This window comes from Herpailurus yagouaroundi, unplaced genomic scaffold (genome assembly GCF_014898765.1).
Source record: "Herpailurus yagouaroundi ecotype Mexico unplaced genomic scaffold, PumYag 142, whole genome shotgun sequence".
NCBI lineage: Eukaryota > Metazoa > Chordata > Mammalia > Carnivora > Felidae > Herpailurus > Herpailurus yagouaroundi.
The window spans coordinates 8,618,010-8,636,879 of record NW_024412397.1 but is presented as its reverse complement, the minus strand read 5'-3'; the positions used below and the strand labels follow the sequence as shown (position 1 = coordinate 8,636,879).

The window sequence follows — 18,870 nt, the reverse complement described above, 5'->3', positions numbered from 1 at the left end:
CGGCCGGCGGCTCCCGACTCGGGGAAGCCGATCGCGGAGGGGACGAGCCCGAACACGCTGGCCATGGCCTCCAACTTTAACGACATAGTCAAGCAGGGCTACGTGAAAATCCGCAGCAGGAAGCTGGGGGTGAGTGGCTCGCTCGGCTTTCTCCTTCCCCGGCTCGCGTTTGGCGCGGCCGGCTGTAGGGAGGGGGGCGGGGAGAGGTGACCCGCGCGGGGACAGGGGCGAAGAGGGACCCGGCCCTTTCGCGGACAGCCCGCTTGTTGCTCGTCCGGTGTGGGGGCCCGCACCTGCCTCGGGGGGCTCTGCACACCGGGCCGAGGGTTCCCGGAGCGCCCCGGTCCCCATCCTCATGCGCGCGCTGCTGCTGGCTTGGACCAGACTGAGAAGTCATGTAGACGGAAGGGATGGTCAGGTTGCAAGACGAATGCGCCTCGGAGGGGGGTTTATGGACGGTGCAGCCCACAGTGCTCTGTTCTCCAAAGTGCGCCTTTCGGGGAGAATGGCTCGCTGTGCGGGAGCCGGACGGACGCTCCCGTGTGTGTATTTACAAGCCCCGTGTCCTAGTCCCCGCTTCCCCAGCCCCTTTCGAAATTCTCCTTTGATGCCCAAGCATTGCCGCGCGTCCCCGCCGGCGACTGCCAGCGAGTTTCGGGCTCCCTGAGCGGTTGCCCAGGGGCAGGCTCCCTGGCCGTGTGCGCGCCCGGACAGGTGTATCTGCGCCCGTGTGCGGGCAGGTGTGTGCTCACCGCCGCCGACACGGCAGGTTTCGCGACGGCAAAGTTTACGGAGACCTTGTCGTAGTTTTTCCGTGCAAGACGTTGTGCCTGACTTGGGAGAGAAACCGTGTAGACACCCCCCCCCCCCGCCCCGGGGGGTTCAGAAGTTCTCTAGTGACCAGACGAGGAGGTAGGAGGGACACGTGGATGGTCCGAGAAGACCTGGGAGTGGAGCCCCGAGGCCAGGAGGGGAGGAGCGGGCCTTTGGGCTTGGCGGGCGTGGGGGGACCGCGGGAACGACGCGCAGGGGGTCCCGGTGGCGGCCGTGGGGGAGCGCGCGATGGGCGCGCGAGATGGGCCACCGAGAACGACCTTGGCGGGCCGGTCCAGAGCAGGTAGGGAAACCGGTGTGGGGGCGAAAGAGCCCCTTTCCCGGATTCCCTGGATGTTTCTGTACCTCGGTGTTCTCAAAGTTCCAGTTCTGCGAAGCTCCGGAATCCTGGGGCAAAGCGGCCTTGAACCAGAACATTCCCCGCTTTCCCTGCTGACTGGATGAGTCCTCCAACTTGGAGAGGGGAAGAGAGGAGGGAGAAATTCACTAATTCTCTCAGTGAAAAAGGAAGAAAAAAAAAATAATTCTAAATATACCGTTAGAAAATTGAACGAAGATAGGGCAGAACCCCTAAACCCCTAAAAGAGGACGCATCACTACGCACCCAGGAGTCCTTTTATCAGGAGTTGGTGGACGCAGGTGTGGGGGGGCACAGGGAAGGGACAAGGGCACACTTGGGTTTTGGTGCTGCTTTCTGCTGGCTTTCTCCTTCATCTCGTTGAAGATGCAGACGGTGCCCCGAGGAGACGAGGGACCCATTCCCGAACTTGGGCAGATCCGTAGAAGTGGGGCGTACACAACAGGGCGACTACAAAGCGCCCACCCCCACCCCCACCGGGCGCAGCCAGGCGCTCCCGTGGCCTGCCGCGCGCCCTTCCGGGGCCAGAGCGCGCGCGCGCGGGGGGTGCAGCCCCTCTGGTTGCAAGGGCCGCTCTCGGGTGGAGGTTTAATTGCGCCTCGTTCCTTTCCCGGGAGATAGGAAGGACCCACGTGTAAAGCTGCAGTTGTCCAGGAGGCTGCCGGCTTCTGGCGGGCGGGACGCGCTGCACGGCCAGCGAGAGCTGGAGGGGAGAACCATTTTAGGAACTTGACCTTTGAAGCCCTTTGCTCCCCCACGGGGTGCTTGCTCACCATTCTCGCGCCTTCCGTCTTCTTGGAATCTCAATTGTGTCTGACACCTCAGACGTTATAAGCTAACGGATGATTCAGGTCCCCCGGGTAGATGTGTATCTCCTAACACAGAGTCACTGTGTACATGAGATGAGACTAAGAAATATAACCCTGAGGACCCCGGCCTTCGCGCTCTTGGCCCCGGGGGTGTGTAGGATTCCTCTCCCATTCCCAGCTTTCCAGGATTTGCTACGACAAAAACGGGATATGCAACCTAATTAAAATATAGGATCCGAGAAAAGAGCATTGACTGCTTCTTGGGGAACCATGCGTGTTAACAGCCTTTGAAATGTCCTTTTAAAACACCATTCCTCTTTAAGATGTGTGCAAATGTGTTTGCAATCCCATAGCATCCCTTTCCAGACTCACTGCTTGCAGATAAGCCTTTGTAAAAGACGCCCTTCAGAGAAAACAGTAAAAGCATGTTTATGTATAGGTTAATTGCTTTTGTCTTCCATTTCTACTTGAGAAATGTAAACTTCAGACTTTGGTGTTGAAACACTTTTGTTTTAATATTAAATCGAAACGTTAAACTAAATTAACCTTCACTATTTTGAAGAATATTATTTAAAAAACTATAGAGACTTTCAATTCAGAATATTCTAGTATTCAGAAGGGTGAATTCACGTGACAAACCTATAGATTCTGTGAAGCTTAGTAAGTTAAGTTTGTCTCATAAGATAGTAAAACTCTAAGCAAGTGTTGTGTGCGTTAAGCATAGCAATAGAATTTATCTAAACATTAAAATGTAATTTTCATAGTTAATAAGACATATTACTAATGTCATGGACTCAGAAGTATGGGCTTTTCCAAGTAAAATAATATTTTGAACCCAAATGATACGTCACGATTCTTTTTATGGTTTATGTTTAGAACTAAAATAAAAGGAATTTTGATGAAATATGCACAGATATTTGATTCATGAGGTACCGAACTCGTACTTGCAGAAACCAAATTTTATAATAATCTAAAGGGGAAAATAGACCCCTGGGCATGAGGCCAGTGGTATCCGAGATTATGACACAAAAGCATATTTTGAGATGAGATGTTCTATTGGATTCTTTTCTCCTTACTAGTTAGTGTTCCCTATTGTGCTGAATGAGGGCAGAAAAGCACTAGTTGCCTTTTGGGCTAGGGGAAAACCAGGATCCAGGCCCTTCCAGATTGAAATGGTGAAAGGGCCCTTGCCTTGTGTCTTCCTACAGAATTTAGTGCTCCCAGTGGAGAATATTTCCTTACCCAGTTGTTTGAGTGAAGTAGTGAGTGTTGAACAATTTTTTGAATGTTTGCTTTGAAGTTTGTCTTGACTCATTAACCAGCTTATCTTCCATTCAGGAAAATAATTTTGAAAAAAAAATAGTATAATTGCCCCAAATTTTACTCTTGTCTTGAAATTATGTTTATTCAATCATTAAAATTTTAAAGGTATTAAATCATTAAACATATAACGACACGACTCTTAGAGTCATGTCTTTATGTTAATTTTTCATTATGACATACCATAGTTTGTATGAATATATTATTTTCCTTTTGCATGATTTAAAAGCCCTTACTGTAGTTCAGTTTCTTTTGCCCTCTTCTGTGTTGCATAACTGGTATTATAATTCACAAGGTGCCATAGTGGTCAGTATTTTTTTTAATAAAAAGTTACTTAACAGGACTAATAACAATAAAACAAAGCAAAAGCATGTTGGCCAAAATTGTTTATCTCTTAGCCTTTATTAATTAAATGTTTCCTTGTGACCACTGAAAGATTAAATTTAGTCCGCAAGGCATATATTATAAAATATCCAACCTGTTCTTGGTTTGCAGATAAACTAAGAACTCGACCACCGAAATCATTAAAATAACTTTACACATGACGTGTGGACTCTATATTGTAGCTAAAGTAAATGCAGCCTTATACAGGGACGTCATCATCACTATCATTAACATCGCTGTACAAATCCCGGCTGCCACAGTTTGACTAATTCTAGACTCAGCCCTCACATTGTTCTCAAGGAATTGTGTTCAAATACATCAGTGAGGCTATTCACAGGCACACTGTGCACAAATAAATAGTATTTTACACAAAATCGTTTTCTATTTCTTTCTCAAAGTCAGGTCAGGGATTTTGCTGTTTGTGTGGGTATCAAAGGAATGTCTCGAAATACGGTTGGCGTTTGCACATTCAACGTATAATCAAATAATTATGAAGCATCTACTGTGTATCAGATGGTGTGTGTGTGTGTGTGTGTGTGTGTGTGTGTGAGAGAGAGAGAGAGAGAGAGAGAGAGAGAGAGAGAGAGAGGGAGAGAGAGAGGGGGGGAGAGAGAGAGACTGTTCCAGAGTCATGTTGTATTAAGTCAGGGTTATTAGCAAGAAATACCTCCTACATCACTACTACTCATAGTACGTTAGGCCAGTAAGAGTCACTTTACCCCAACCTGGATATAAGGGAAGCAGAGAAAGTCAGAGCAACACATTTGGAGTATGTGATGAGCCCCCAACGTTATGAACTGAACATCTATTCAGGATTTTCTCTTTTGCATAGTCTCCCTTTGTTTCAAGAACTTACTGTGGATTCATCCACATCTTGCTTTCTCTACCACTTTGATTCAAACCTTGAGATGCTTCCATCCCTGGCTTGATGATTATTGAGCTTCCTGTAAGTTCTTTGGGTTTTCTTGTTCTTCCACAAACAGCTTTCTTCTGATGATGGAAGAGAGTTGTTTTTCATGAGAGACGTTTATGAGAATTTACCCCTTTGTAGAAGTTTATTTATTAATATAAATGGGAGTTTTCATGTGTGCATTTGCATTATTTTGGTTGACTAGAGCAATTAAAAATGTCTCTGGTTTCCCAAATATCTAGAAAGTATTTTATGAAGAGTGATTTTATTTTATATGACATACATTACCAGTTTTCCAAGAATAAGATGCAATAAATACATTTAAGATAAAATTTATAAATAACTTAATCACTTTGACCATTCAGAAGTTAAAAGAACTTTCAGGATCGTTACTTCAGATATGAATTCTCCATCCATGGCTTTAAGACATGGAAGTTGCTTTCAGTGTATTTAAATCTTTACTCATTCTGGAATATTGCGTATCCTGGACATTGCTTTCTGGAAAGGACCCATTGTATCCATGGTTATTTATCATTTATCTCTTTCTCATAAAATATGGATTTAGAATACATGAAAATTCTAATTATTTTTGCGGTTTTTATTTTAGGTTTTCATTCATGGTGACTATCATGTATATATTTAACACTATGTATACGTTCCACTTAATTTCTGTATCTATATCTGTCTCTATCTCTATCGACTTATCTACCTATCTCTACAAGAATTACTGGTTCTTACAATTTTAGAGTTGAAAAACATCTTGTATACCTTCTATAGAATCCCTGTATATTACTTTGTTTGCAATTTTATGTACGTATGGCATTTCTGGTATTTTCAGAAATTAGTGAGATTTTTGTCTTTTTAAAAAATCCCTACGCATGCATATGGGCATGCCTGATGTTCTTTGATTTTCAAAACTTAAAGCCAAAAACAAGGAAAATAAAAATAAGCCTACCTGTAAACACCAAGCCCAGACGTTTTGCTAGATATTGATATTAAATGATTATGTCTGTGTGCTACCTGGGGCCAGCTGTTACATCAGGAGTGAGATATAAATGTTCACATCTCAGTTTTTATCTTAATATATTTACACATGACTGCTGGCAAGGTGAATCTTAAAAGATGGCATTTCCTCAGATAACAAAGATTACACTCAGTGCTTAGGGAAATCTTGCAAATTTACTGAAATAAATTGTGAGTAGAGTAATTATGCAGTGGTAAAATATCTTTGTAAGAATTTACAAAATTGCCAGTTTCCTTAAATGTCTTTCAAAAGTGCTCAGTAATGGTTGATATCTAGGATCAGTCTAAAATACACACACACACACACACACACACACACACACACACACACACACACAGTTTAATTTGAAGCCTATGTATTTGAAATAGGTGTGATACATTTTTGTTGTTTGAAGTATTTTTGTCGTAATGTGTTGTTCTATTTGGATTGTAACAACCCATGTGAATAATACTGGGTAGGACTATTAAGTATTCATGACTCTGCTCTGTTTCTGTTGACACCCACTTCATTTTAGAAACTACACAGGTCAAAAGTGAGCAGTAGAAACAAAATAAAAATTACCTATTTTCCTACCATCTACTGATCTTCTCTAGATGTTGTGAATTTTGAAGTTTTAGTTTTAAGGAAGAAATAATTTCCATCAAATGGGACAAACTAATTAAAAGAGAGAATACTATAATTTCTTTACCTCAGTTTTACTGATTTTGTCTTAACTTTCGTCACGGTATTTTTTTTCTTTAAGCTCTGGTAGCATTGTCCAAAGAGTTCAAGAATGTAGGTAAAGGACATTTTCTTGAACTTTCTGCATAAATCTTCATTAGTTTTAAGATAGAGAGCAGTATTATCCTTTGAGTACTTCATTTTTATATTGCAACACTATCCCTCAGTGAGAGTATTACACCTGTCAGTCCAATTGAATGGAACAAGGCATGATATTTTGTTATGAGTGGGGAACAGAAACTCATTTAATAAAGAAATGTTTTCATGTTGTTTGAGATAAATGGTGGTTGTAATATTTGAACATGTGCAAAGTATTTCTCCTGTTACTGTACTAAATTCATTATAAAAAAGCTTGGCTAATATTTTGGCTTAACAGTAAACTGACTGAGAGGTCAGACACTTTGAGCTTTGATTTGAAGCTTCGTAAAAGTAATGTAATCATTTTGCCTCGTGGGGTGCCATGTATTTTACAGCTCCTAAAGAATTTTCACATATATTGTCTTATGTAATTTTCCCAGCATGCTTTTTGAAAGTATATTTGATGTTACCCTCATTTAATTTTACCTTTTGTACATAAACTCGAATCCAGAAAAAGTAAAGTGGACCAGCCAGAGCGACAGAGACACAGATTGGGTTTGTGTGGGACTGTATATACTCAAATCTAGGTATGGTAACTTCAGGTTCAGTGTCGCATCTAAAGGCAACAGCTTCCACTTTGCAATATACATAGGTAGCAACCCATCTATTCGCGTTATTCAAAGTAAGTGTTTTCTTCAGGTGGCTACATAGTGTAAAGCTAATGTTATCATTCACTTGACTCAACTTTAAGTTATTGACATTGCGGATAAAAGTGCTGCTGGCAGGTGGGAGGTGGAGGAACTGGCAGAAGGTGGTCAAACTTGTAAGATCAGTAAGTTCTGGAGATGGAATGCACAGCACGGTGACTGTAGCTAACAGTGCTGTATAGTGTATCTTAAAGTTGCTAGGAGAGTAGATCTCCAAAGTTCTCATTGTAAGAGAACAAAATCATACCTGGATGAAGTGATGGATGTTAAATAACCTCAGTGTGCTAATCACGTCACGATGCGTACGTAGATCAGATCATAAAGGTGTACATCTTCAACTTCTGCCACGTAATATATCAATTGTATCTCAGTAAAACGGAAAAAACAAGTGCTATTTAGGAAGAGAATTGATACCACGATACGGACATAATACGCAGGTATTTTTCCAGACCACTTTAAATGGACATGATTTCATTTTCATTATACCATCTAAAAACCGGCTAACTTCTTGTAGGAGTGGAGAACAGGCTACAAAATGCAGCTGATCGTGTCTATGTAGAATTTAAAATATTTAAAAATATTGAAATCTCTTTATTTTAGCATTACCATTATTTATGAGAGATGATCTTTTGTTAAAACAGTTATATAGGGGGCGCCTGGGTGGCTCAGTCAGTTAAGCGACTGACTCTTGATTTCGGCTCAGGTCATGATCTTCTGGTTCATGAGTTCAAGCCCCTTCATTGGGCTCTGCACGGACAGTGCGGAGCCCGCTTGGGATTCTCTCTCCCCCTCTCCCTCTCTGTTTCTCCCCACTTGTGCTCTTTCTCTCTCTCAAAATAAATAAATAAACTTAAAAATTTTAAAAAAAGTTATATAAATGATCACGTTTAAATTAACTTAATGCAAAAGAGTTCATCTAAAAAAACCATAATTTAAAAATCATATGTTTCTCCTGGAACCTGGCAAATCAAAAGATGTTATGTAGTGAGGTGGTCATGCAGCAAAGAACGTGACAGTGTTACCCAAATCCCTGCACCTCGGGCAAGACGGAATCCACCGTGACAGCCATGACCTGCTCCTGCCAGGCCTCACAGTTTCTTGTGTCGCTTGCTACTTTTAAGAAAAAGGAATTGAAATATATATACTCGTGTAGATTTTTTGGATATATTTTTAAGTTCATTTATTTATTTGGAGGGGGGGGAGAAAACGAGTGGGGGAGGGGCAAAGAGGGGGGCGGATGGAGGATCCCAAGCAGGCTCTATGCCCACAGCAGATAGCTTGAAGAGGGGCTCAGACTCACCAACCGTAAGGTCATGACCTGAGCCGAAGCTGGACACTTAACCGACTGAGCCACCCAGGCATCTCTGTGTAGATTTTTATAGAAGGTATCGTACATGTATAAACATGTACATTTTTCCGGATGGCCAACAGGCACATGAAAAGATGTTCAGCGTCGCTCCTTATCAGGGAAATACAAATCAAAACCACACTCAGGTATCACCTCACGCCAGTCAGAGTGGCCAAAATGAACAAATCAGGAGACTATAGATGCTGGAGAGGATGTGGAGAAACGGGAACCCTCTTGCACTGTTGGTGGGAATGCAAATTGGTGCAGCCGCTCTGGAAAGCAGTGTGGAGGTTCCTCAGAAAATTAAAAATAGACCTACCCTATGACCCAGCAATAGCACTGCTAGGAATTGACCCAAGGGACACAGGAGTACTGATGCATAGGGGCACTTGTACCCCAATGTTCATAGCAGCACTCTCAACAATAGCCAAATTATGGAAAGAGCCTAAATGTCCATCAACTGATGAATGGATAAAGAAATTGTGGTTTATATACACAATGGAATACTACGTGGCAATGAGAAAAAATGAAATACGGCCTTTTGTAGCAACGTGGATGGAACTGGAGAGTGTGATGCTAAGTGAAATAAGCCATACAGAGAAAGACAGATACCATATGGTTTCACTCTTATGTGGATCCTGAGAAACTTAACAGGAACCCATGGGGGAGGGGAAGAAAAAAAAAAAAGAGGTTAGAGTGGGAGAGAGCCAAAGCATAAGAGACTGTTGAGAACTGAGAACAAACTAAGGGTTGATGGGGGGTGGGAGGGAGGAGTGGGTGGGTGATGGGTATTGAGGAGGGCACCTTTTGGGATGAGCACTGGGTGTTGTATGGAAACCAATTTGACAATAAATTTCATATATAAATAAAAAAAAATAAAGGGAACATTTCCAATGTCAAAAAAAAAATAAACATGTACATTTTTCTCTTCATGATTTGTTTCTTCGTAAATATGCAGTTGGTTTTCTCTGACCATTCACTAGCCTTTAAGATATGTACTTACGTATGTATGTTTATGTATGTGTATACATATGTATGTGTCATAAATACATATATGTGTGTTATATATTAAATACAATATGTATATACAGTATTTCCACATGACATGTTAATACTCATATTTAAAAAAAAAAAAGTAATTCTCAATCATGACTGCATGTTGAAGTTACCTACAGAGCCCAGATTTTTCCTCATTGATTTGGTCTGGCTGAGTTTTGAACGTGGATATGCTTTTGGAGTTCCCCAGAGGTTTCTGATCTGGTGCTAGGGTTGATAATCATTGCCTGACAGTGAGGATTTGGGGGTAAATAAGGGAAATGTGAGACATATTAGACGACTATAAACTAACAAAAACACTGTTATTAGTGCTTGAGACTTACACATTGTCATTTCCAAAATATATAGTTATCCAATAAATCAGTCACATAATGCTGGGCATTCTATAAGGCTTTATGATGTGAATACAAAAATGATAAAGTAGAAATTTCTTTGAGGGACAGAAATTTACTTCTTTTTTTAAATTTTTTTTAATGTTTATTCATTTTTGAGAGACAGAGAGAGCATGAGCAGGGAAGGGGCAGAGAGAGAGGGAGACACTGAATCTGAAGCAGAATCTAGGCTCTGAGCTGTCAGCGCAGAGCCCGACGCAGGGCTTGAACTCACGAACTGTGAGATCATGACCTGAGCTGAAGTCAGGCACTCAACCGACTGAGCCACCCAGGCGCCCCAACAGAAATTTACTTCTCAATGTGGTGGACATAACTTAAATTTTTCTTTTTCTTTTTTCTTTTCTTTTCTTTTCTTTTCTTTTCTTTTCTTTTCTTTTCTTTTCTTGAGAGAGCGTGCATGTACAAGTTAGTGGGAGGGGGCAGAAAGAGACAGGGAGGGACAGGAAATCTCAAGCAGGCTCCATGCTCAGTGCAGAACCCAACGCGGGACTTGATCCCAGGACCCTGGAATCACGACCTGAGCCAAAATCAAGTCAGACGCTCAACCGACTGAGCCACCTAGGCGCCCCATAACTTAAAATTTTCTAAAGACTCTGAATCATTCTTTCTGTGAGCCATCTTGATATACGGCTGACACTGCAATATGGTTACTCACAAAAGACATCCTTCTTTTACTTTGTGTGTTCTAATGTAAGTGATTACAATACCATGGCTGTTTAAAACTCAGTAACTTCTGATAATGCTCTATTGGAGAGTCAGTGCTTCAGACTTTATTAAGGACAAGCACCTGTAAGAGTGTCTGGGTGGCTCAGTCAGGTAAGCATCTGACTTTGGCTCAGGTCATGATCTCACAGTTTGTGGGTTCGAGCCCTGTGTCGGGCTGTGTGCTGACAGCTGGGAGCCTGGACCCTGCTTCCGTTTCTTCCTCTCTCTCTCTGTCCTTCCCCTGCTCATGCTCTGTCTGTCTGTCTCTCTCAAAACTAAATAAACATTTGAAAAAAAAGGAAGAAGAAAAGAAAAAAAAACCTTGAGGCTTAGAGTCAATTTTATATTCTTCATAGGTCTGGGTTTATGGCTTTGCAAGGCAGTTAACTGCAGCATCACACCTCGTTCTTGGTATTTCAGAGGTTTCTTTTGTTCTTGCCTTTGTTGTTTGGTTTCCTATTTGAAGAGACAGAGCATAAATGGATGGGTGGAGAGAGAGAATTGAGACAATATCTGGCAAACACCTAGTGAGTACACATAGACAGTATGTGCTTTGTGGTTTATAGAGAAAGTAACACCAAGCTGAGAAATCATGTATAGAGAAGGCTTTGTGAGTTCCATGCAGAAGAAATAGCATACCTAAATGGTAACATGTGTCTGGATGGGTGAGGAACATTGAGTAAAGGCCCAGAATAAAGGGCTTACAATGTTCTAAGAACCCAAGAAGTCACCGATGTATTTTATAGGAAAGGTGAATGTTCATTCTCAATTTAGCAACATCCCTGCATCTTGAATGTGTAGAAGGCATTGTGGTAAAGTAGTATTTGGTCAAGGAGAGCAACAAGGGGTGAAGTTTAGTATACTAGAAAAGCATGTTTTACTTCTAGTGGCTAGCCATGATTGAGAATCACTGACATGGGAGTTTTTTTTTTCTAGCACCGAGAAGAAATAAGTCTTCCACCTGTCACTGTTTGCTTTGAAAAGTTGGCTGTCGTATTGTCACCTTTTGAAAATGATTAGACTTTCCCCCTCTGCCTGCATTTAATACCCTCATTTTCTGGTTTTCAGAAATATTGCTGTGCTGGGTATAAATGTAGCTTTAATTGTATTTATTATTCCTGGGTTTATAATGCTTCTGGATTTTATGGCTTGATATATTTCTTCTGGTCTGAAAAGTTATTTGCTGTTTCCCCTCCTGTCCTATCAATTCTGTCCACTCTTTTCTCTTCTTCCTGACTCATGTACTAAATCATTTATACCATATTTTCTGTACTTCTGTGCCTTTTTCTATTTCATTTTTTTTTTGTCACTCAAAGCTTCAGGATGGATATTTTCTTACACATTTTCTAGTTCACTAATTTTCTATTCAACTATGAATAATCTACTGTTGAATTTATTCATTGTATTCAATTTAAGTTATTTCTTTCAGGGATACAATTTTCATTCGATCCTGTTTTTTAGAATTTCCGACAGAAATAAATTCTCAGTTTTGTCTTTGGTGGGCTTCAATGCCTTCAAATAGATGACTTTTGTATTTTCCCAGCTTTCCTAATTGTCAGCAAGTAGGCTGGCCTGAGTTACCCAGGATGCCACTAACAGAAATGGGGAATTCTCAGCTGGTTGAATTTGGTAGAGATTTCTGCGTGGGGAAACAGGGGCTTTGTGGTCCTCCAGAACTGTGCTGAGAGCCAAGAAAGTTGGCTTTAGCTCTTCCTTAGCAGCGAGACTCTGTGGTAATTTTGTCTTCAGATATTTTTAGCTGGGTTATCCATCTTTGTAGGAGAACTAGGGTTTGTGATAGTGAAATTGAAGAAAAAAAAAAAGACCAAGCCATTTGGGTGATAGGACTAAACACAACGGTTGCAAGTAGTGTTTATGTGTAACCTGTCTGTGCATAAAAATGGTGGGGGGGGGGGGACATGAGGCAAAAAGCAGTTAAAAGCCTGCTCTAGCATTCGACTTCATGAACAAGGCCAAACTGTTCTGCCCCTTTCACAATGGTTCTTAACACTGGACATATATTACAATCACAGGAAATGGTTTTTGAGTTTTGGGGTGTGTGTGTGTGTGTGTGTGTGTGTGTGTGTGTGTGTGTGTAAATAACAATGACAAGTTCTGCTTCCAGAGATTTCTTACTTAGTGGATCTCTGGGCAATAGAATTGTTTGTTCATTTGTGTTTGCTTGGTTTCGTATCAGTCTACCCAAGTTGACCCTCTTCACCAGAAAAGAATTCAAAACAAGTTGTTTATCACTATATATTACCACAAAACCCTACTGAACTAGGATAATTAGGTGTAGTATGCCTTCATAAGTAGTTAAACAAATTAACAGTATGAATCAGGTATTCATCATTTGGTTTCTCACCCAGCATTTCCATCTTTTTCAATATATTTGGATAGCACCCCATCATCAATATTATAGATATCATCAATATTATAGCTATTGAAGATAGCAAATAAACCTCACATTATTAGAAGATGAAATGCCAAAAATATTCTTTCCTCATATCTTCTGCTGCCAGGACATGAGAAACGAGCTAGGTGTTACCAATTACATGACCAGACTTTGAGTCAGCGATAAAAGAAGGCAGCCCAGGATAGAGATCTTCACGGGGGACAACAGAGTAATTGTTTCTACTGCACTGATTTATTGATGCAAAAGTATAAGCATTGTGCATGGTTGTACCTACTGTCCAAAGGCAATAGCCTCATCAAGAAACTTAATGATTTAAGAGATCACTTATGGTTGTTGCGGCTTGAACCTGGTTCTCCAGTCCTCTATTCCTAATTTGAAGTAATGAAAAATTTAATAAATTTCCTTCTAAGTGAATCAGCCAGTGTCAACTTCTATTACAACTAATAGCAACTAATACCTCTGACAGATAAAATGGCATTATTGGAAGTGACCCAATTAAACTTTAGAATGCACTAAAATAATTAATTTTTAAAGTAATGAATATTAAATGGCTTTCCTTAATAATATGGAGATATGAGAATTCATTTTATACTGTAGTCACTCCTAGTTTGGACATTTAGCGCACCATTAGTGAATTATTCTGTTCTCACCCATGGACAAGTGTAGGAGCTTTGATGAAAGCATACATTCAGAGCATATGATTAAGAGAACATTTTTTTTTTTTACAAAAGAGACCCACACAAATATACCCAATGAATCTTTGACAGAAGTACAAAAGCAAATCAGTGAAGGAAGGATTATACCTTTTCAACAAATGTTGCTGGAGCACTTAGACAACCCGAGGCAAAGTAAATAAATCTCAGCATAAACCTCACAATAGATCCTTGAAACTCAAAATAGGTCCTGGACTTAAATGTAAGAAGTAAAACAATAAAATTGTGACAAGACATATAAGAAAATCTCTGGAAACCGGGCCTAGGCAGAGTTCTTAGATTTGAGATCAAAAAGCATAAACCGTAAAAGGAAAAATTGATCAGTTGACCTCATCAAAATTAAAAGTGTTTGCTCTCTGAAAGAGCCTGCTAAGAGGATGGAAAAGAAATGCTATAGACTGGGAGAAAATATTTACAAATTACATAACTCTAACAAAGAACTAGTATAAAAAAAAAACTCTTAAAACCCTATGGTAGGATTTAAAAAACGACAATTCAATCAGAAAATGGGCAAAAGACATGAACTGACACTTCACAAAAGTTGCCATGCAAATGGCAAATAAACACGTGAACAGATGTTCAGTATTATCAGCCATTAGGGGGATGCAGATTAAAACCACCACAAGCTATCAGTACACACATACTGGAAAGGTGAAAATCACCCCAAATGCTGGCAAGAAGGCAGACAAACTGGATCGCTCATACGTTGCTGTTGGGAATGTGAAGAGACGGTTAAGATACTCTTGAAAACAATTTGGCAGTTCTTTTTTTTTTGTAATGTTTGTTTATTTACTAAAAAATTTTTTGAGAGGGACAGAGTGTGGGCAAGGGAGGGGCATAGAGAGAGAGGGAGACACAGAATCTGAAGCAGGCTCCAGCCTCCTAGCTGTCAGCACGGAGCCTGACGTGGGGCTCGAACTCACAGACTGTGAGGTCATGACCTGAGCTGAAGTCGAGCGCTTAACCGATTGAGCCACCCAGGTGCCCCATTTAATCATTTATTTTTGAGAGAGAGAGAGAGAGAGGGAGCGAGCACAAGTGGGGGAGGGGTAGAGAGAACAGAAGGTTAACTTGGCAGTTTCATAAACAAACCAATTATACAACTGCCATACAACCCATCAGTCTTAGACATTTGTCCCAGAGAAATGAAAACTTTCTGTTCCCACACAAACCTCTACACAAATGTTCTTAGCAGCTTTATTTGAAACACCCCCAGACTGAAAACAAACCAGATGTCCATCATTGGGTGAATGGTTAAGTCAACTAAAGCGCGTGTGTATCTTGTAAAATACTTGTAAAACACTATAAAAACTATAAAAACACATCCATGCCAATGCCTGTTATCTTGTCTTATTGAGGACAGCCATTGAACAAGTATAAAGTGTGAGGGGATATCTCACGGCGTTTCCCTGGTTATGATGTGGAAGACTGGCCATTTGTATGTCTTATTTGCAAAACTGCCTACGTTCTCTGCCCAGTTTTTTAATTGTGCTGTTAGGTGTTTTGCTATTGTACGAGTTCTTTGTGTATTTTGGATATTAACCCCTTGTCAGATCTATGTTTCGCAGATATTTTCTCCAGTTCCACAGGTTGTCTTTTCATTTTGTTTGATGGTTTCTTTTGCTGTGCAGCTTTTGTTTGACGTAGTCCTCCTCCCTTTGAATTGTGAAGAACATAAATGTTGGTAATTTTGCAGTTGCGATTTAGTGTTCTCTGTGAAATGAGGTTTATATAAGCTACATTTACCCACAGGACACCTTAATTACTAGGAGCCAAGTGGCTTGAACACTCCATTGACTTCAGAAACAAACAACAGTGCAAAAACTTCTCTGCCTTTGATTTTGAGCTCCAAATAAGCCGCCTTGTCCAAATTAAAAAAAAAAAAATCATTACTTAGAAGAGATAACATTCAGCAGTATTTCAGCGAAATTTCATTTTGTGTCTCCAGAAAAAGATCACCTGGCTACCTTCCCATCTGAAAAATGTCATTAGCCATTTTCATGCTGCGGGTGATACCAACTTGCAGCTCCTTTTGAAATGATAATAAAACTGTCCAGAATACAAAGTAAATAACGTTCCAAATGAAGCATCTAAGGAGAAGTTTCAGATACCATGCTCTCTGCTGATAGGTTAATTTCAATACCTGAATAGAACGTGAAGGGGGGAGCAGTAAAATGACTGAACAACAACAACAACAAAAAGGTAAGCGTAGCCACACCTGAAGCAGTTGGAGATCCATGAGTCATCTAGGATTCAGAGTCACTGGTGAAAGAAATAATTGTTTTGCTTTACAGTTTGAACCTGTAACATATTTGCTACATGGTTTCAATTCAAAATACCAAGCATATATTTGAAAATAAGATGTATTAACTAAGGAGATATTAACATGAAATCTATCCAGGGTGAAGTGGTAAAAAGAACTGACACATGGGTATGTGCCACACACAGGGGATACAGTGATAAATAAAATGCTGTGCCAGACTAGTCCAGCCTGGCAAGAAAGGGGGCAGACAGTAAGTCTTTGCTAAATGGTTAAATAAGTTCACATTCCAAACTGTGCTACCCTAGTAATGATTGTGATGTTGAGGAATACTGTCCCGTCCTGGGCACTTTGTAATCTATCCCTTTGTAATTAGCCATAGCAGCCAATTGAATTTCAAGACTAAAGCTGTAATTGGAAATGTATCACCTAGAAAACGTCTTATATACCCCACCTAAAATATGTGATTCAGTGCTTCGTTTTTACAAAATACATTTTTTAACTTCACTGAAAAATATTTTCTGAACATTCTTTGAGGGAGCACTGGAATTTAGTTTCCTCTTAAGCAAGAATCCATATAACAACAACAAAAACCCCAAAGTGCGTGAGTTTTTTTGGAAGAAATAAGGTTTGATTTAAAGGTTACCTAAATTTTAGGGGCGCCTGGGTGGCTTAGTCGGTTGAGCGTCCAACTTCGGCTTAGCTCATGATCTCGAGGTCTGTGAGTTCAAGCCCCGCATCAGGCTCTGTGCGGACAGCTCAGAGCCTGGAGCCTGTTTCAGATTCCGTGTCTCCCTCTCTCTCTCTGCCCCTCCCCCACTCATGCTCTGTCTGTCTCTCTCTGACTCCTTCAAAAATAAATAAACATTAAAAAAAAATTTAAGTTTACCTAAATTTTAAAACATAAGGCTCTGCAACATTGTCTTTGAATGTATTTCTTATATTGTGATGTTTCATTTCAGTTGCTATTTTGACTATTTTTTGTGTATGTATTTATTTATTTTTAAAGCTTATTTATTTATTTTGAGACAGAGAGAGAGAGAAAGAGTGCGAGCAGGAGAGGGGCAGAGAGAGAGGGAGACAGAATCCCAAGCAGGCTGGGCACCGTCAGCACAGAGCCCGCTGTGGGGCTCGAACCCACGAACTGCTGAGATCATGCCCTGAGCCAACATTAAGACTCTGGTGCTTAACTGACTGAGCCATCCGGCTCCCCAGTACATATTTATTTTTAATATTGATTGTGTAATTTCAAATAGTACAGAATTAGAACCTGTGGCAACTGCCCTACAGTTTCCATGAAGAATCATGCCAACGACTTGTGTTTTTATAGTATTTTACGGTGTAAAGCCTGCTTTTACATGTAACTCTCCATTCAAAGAGCATAATACTTGGTGTGCAGGTCCAATATCATCTTCATTTTTGATAGGAAGGCTGTGATTTTAAGGGACGTGTGATAACACACCCTGACTCTGAAGACTGTTCTTTTACCCAGATTATCTAGTGCCTTCTCCGAATACCTGTTCTAATCACTGCACGCATTTTGATGACAGTGTATTCCTCTGATACGGCACCCTTGACTAGGACATAGTATTCTTTTTCTTAATAACCTATAATAATTATGAAGCTCCTATTCCCCCCAATATATTTGGAGCCATTTAATATCTCTGTTCCGGTGCTTAGTTTCTGCTGAGTGTCTCAATTCCTAATCTCAGAGGTAATGCATGAATGGTCCCTCAGATCTCTTTATCACTTTCCCTGTGATGTGTGCAATCTGCCAGCCTTGAAATCCTAAGATATATGCATCGCTTTAAATGCTTTTGAGAACTAAGAACTTTTCTCACTTGTCTTTATTTTTTCACATGTAAAACCATTATAAAAGTAGTCTTATATGCAAAAGTATAATTCTGAAATGGGTTTTCTTCCGTCTCATTGATGTTGTTTTATGACGTGATTTTATGGCCCACAGGGAGCTGATGGATCCCCACTTCTACCAACAATTACATTATTTTTGTCTCAGAAACAACTCTCCACAGACCTTGTTTAGTATTTTGGATGATTAACGTGCTCTAAGTCTCACCTCAAAGGTTCCAACCTCTGAGCATCAGCATAGTTTAGTGGAGAGAATGACCTTTGGTTGAATGTGTTGACTTTCCAGCCCTGCACCTCATCTGTAAATTGACTGTCGAATGCCAAAAGGCTATCCTGTAGGATTATTGTAAACTGTAAGTGAAGTGAAAAATGCCACATGCGTGGCATATGTCAGGCCCATACTCTTTTACTTATTGGCTTTGGCATTTCTTTTTCTTTTTTTTTTTTTTTTTTACTACTGGACAATGGGATTTGGTGGAAGGTCTTTTTTTTTTTTTTAATATAATTTACTGTCAAGTTGGCTAACATAGAGTGTATACAGTGTGCCCTTGGTTTTGGGAATAGATTCCTGTGAATCATTGCTCACCCAGTGAGCTCATCCCAACAAGTGCCCTCCTCAGTGCCCATCACCCGTTTCCCCCCCCCCCCCACCCCCCATCAGCCTTCAGGTCGTTCTGTGTATTTAAGAGTCTGTTATGGGTTTGCCTCACTCGCTGTTTGAAACTACTTTTTCCCTATCCCTTCCCGCATGGTCTTCTGTTAAGTTTCTCAAGCTCCACATAGGAGTGAAAACATATGATATCTTTCTCTGACTTATTCTTTTTTTTAATGTTTTTTTTTTTATTTTTGAGAGAGAGAAAAAGAGAGAGAGAGAGAGAGAGCACAAGTAGGGGAGGAGCAGAGAGAGAGGAAGACAGAATCTGAAGCCGGCTCCAGGCTCTGAGCTGTCTGCACAGAGCCCGACACG

The 18,870-nt window shown here is 40.7% G+C and overlaps 1 protein-coding gene across 1 annotated transcript in view; it reads left to right on the top strand.

Moving 5' to 3' along the window:
• Positions 1 to 6: 6 nt before the first annotated feature.
• The window catches only part of DOK6 (docking protein 6), a 371,687-nt gene continuing 352,823 nt past the window's right edge, over positions 7 to 18,870 (top strand). Inside the window, exon 1 of the mRNA XM_040478594.1 lies at positions 7 to 129. Coding sequence (XP_040334528.1) covers positions 64 to 129 — 66 coding nt within the window. The 5' untranslated portion in view covers positions 7 to 63. The remainder of the gene's footprint in view (positions 130 to 18,870) is intronic.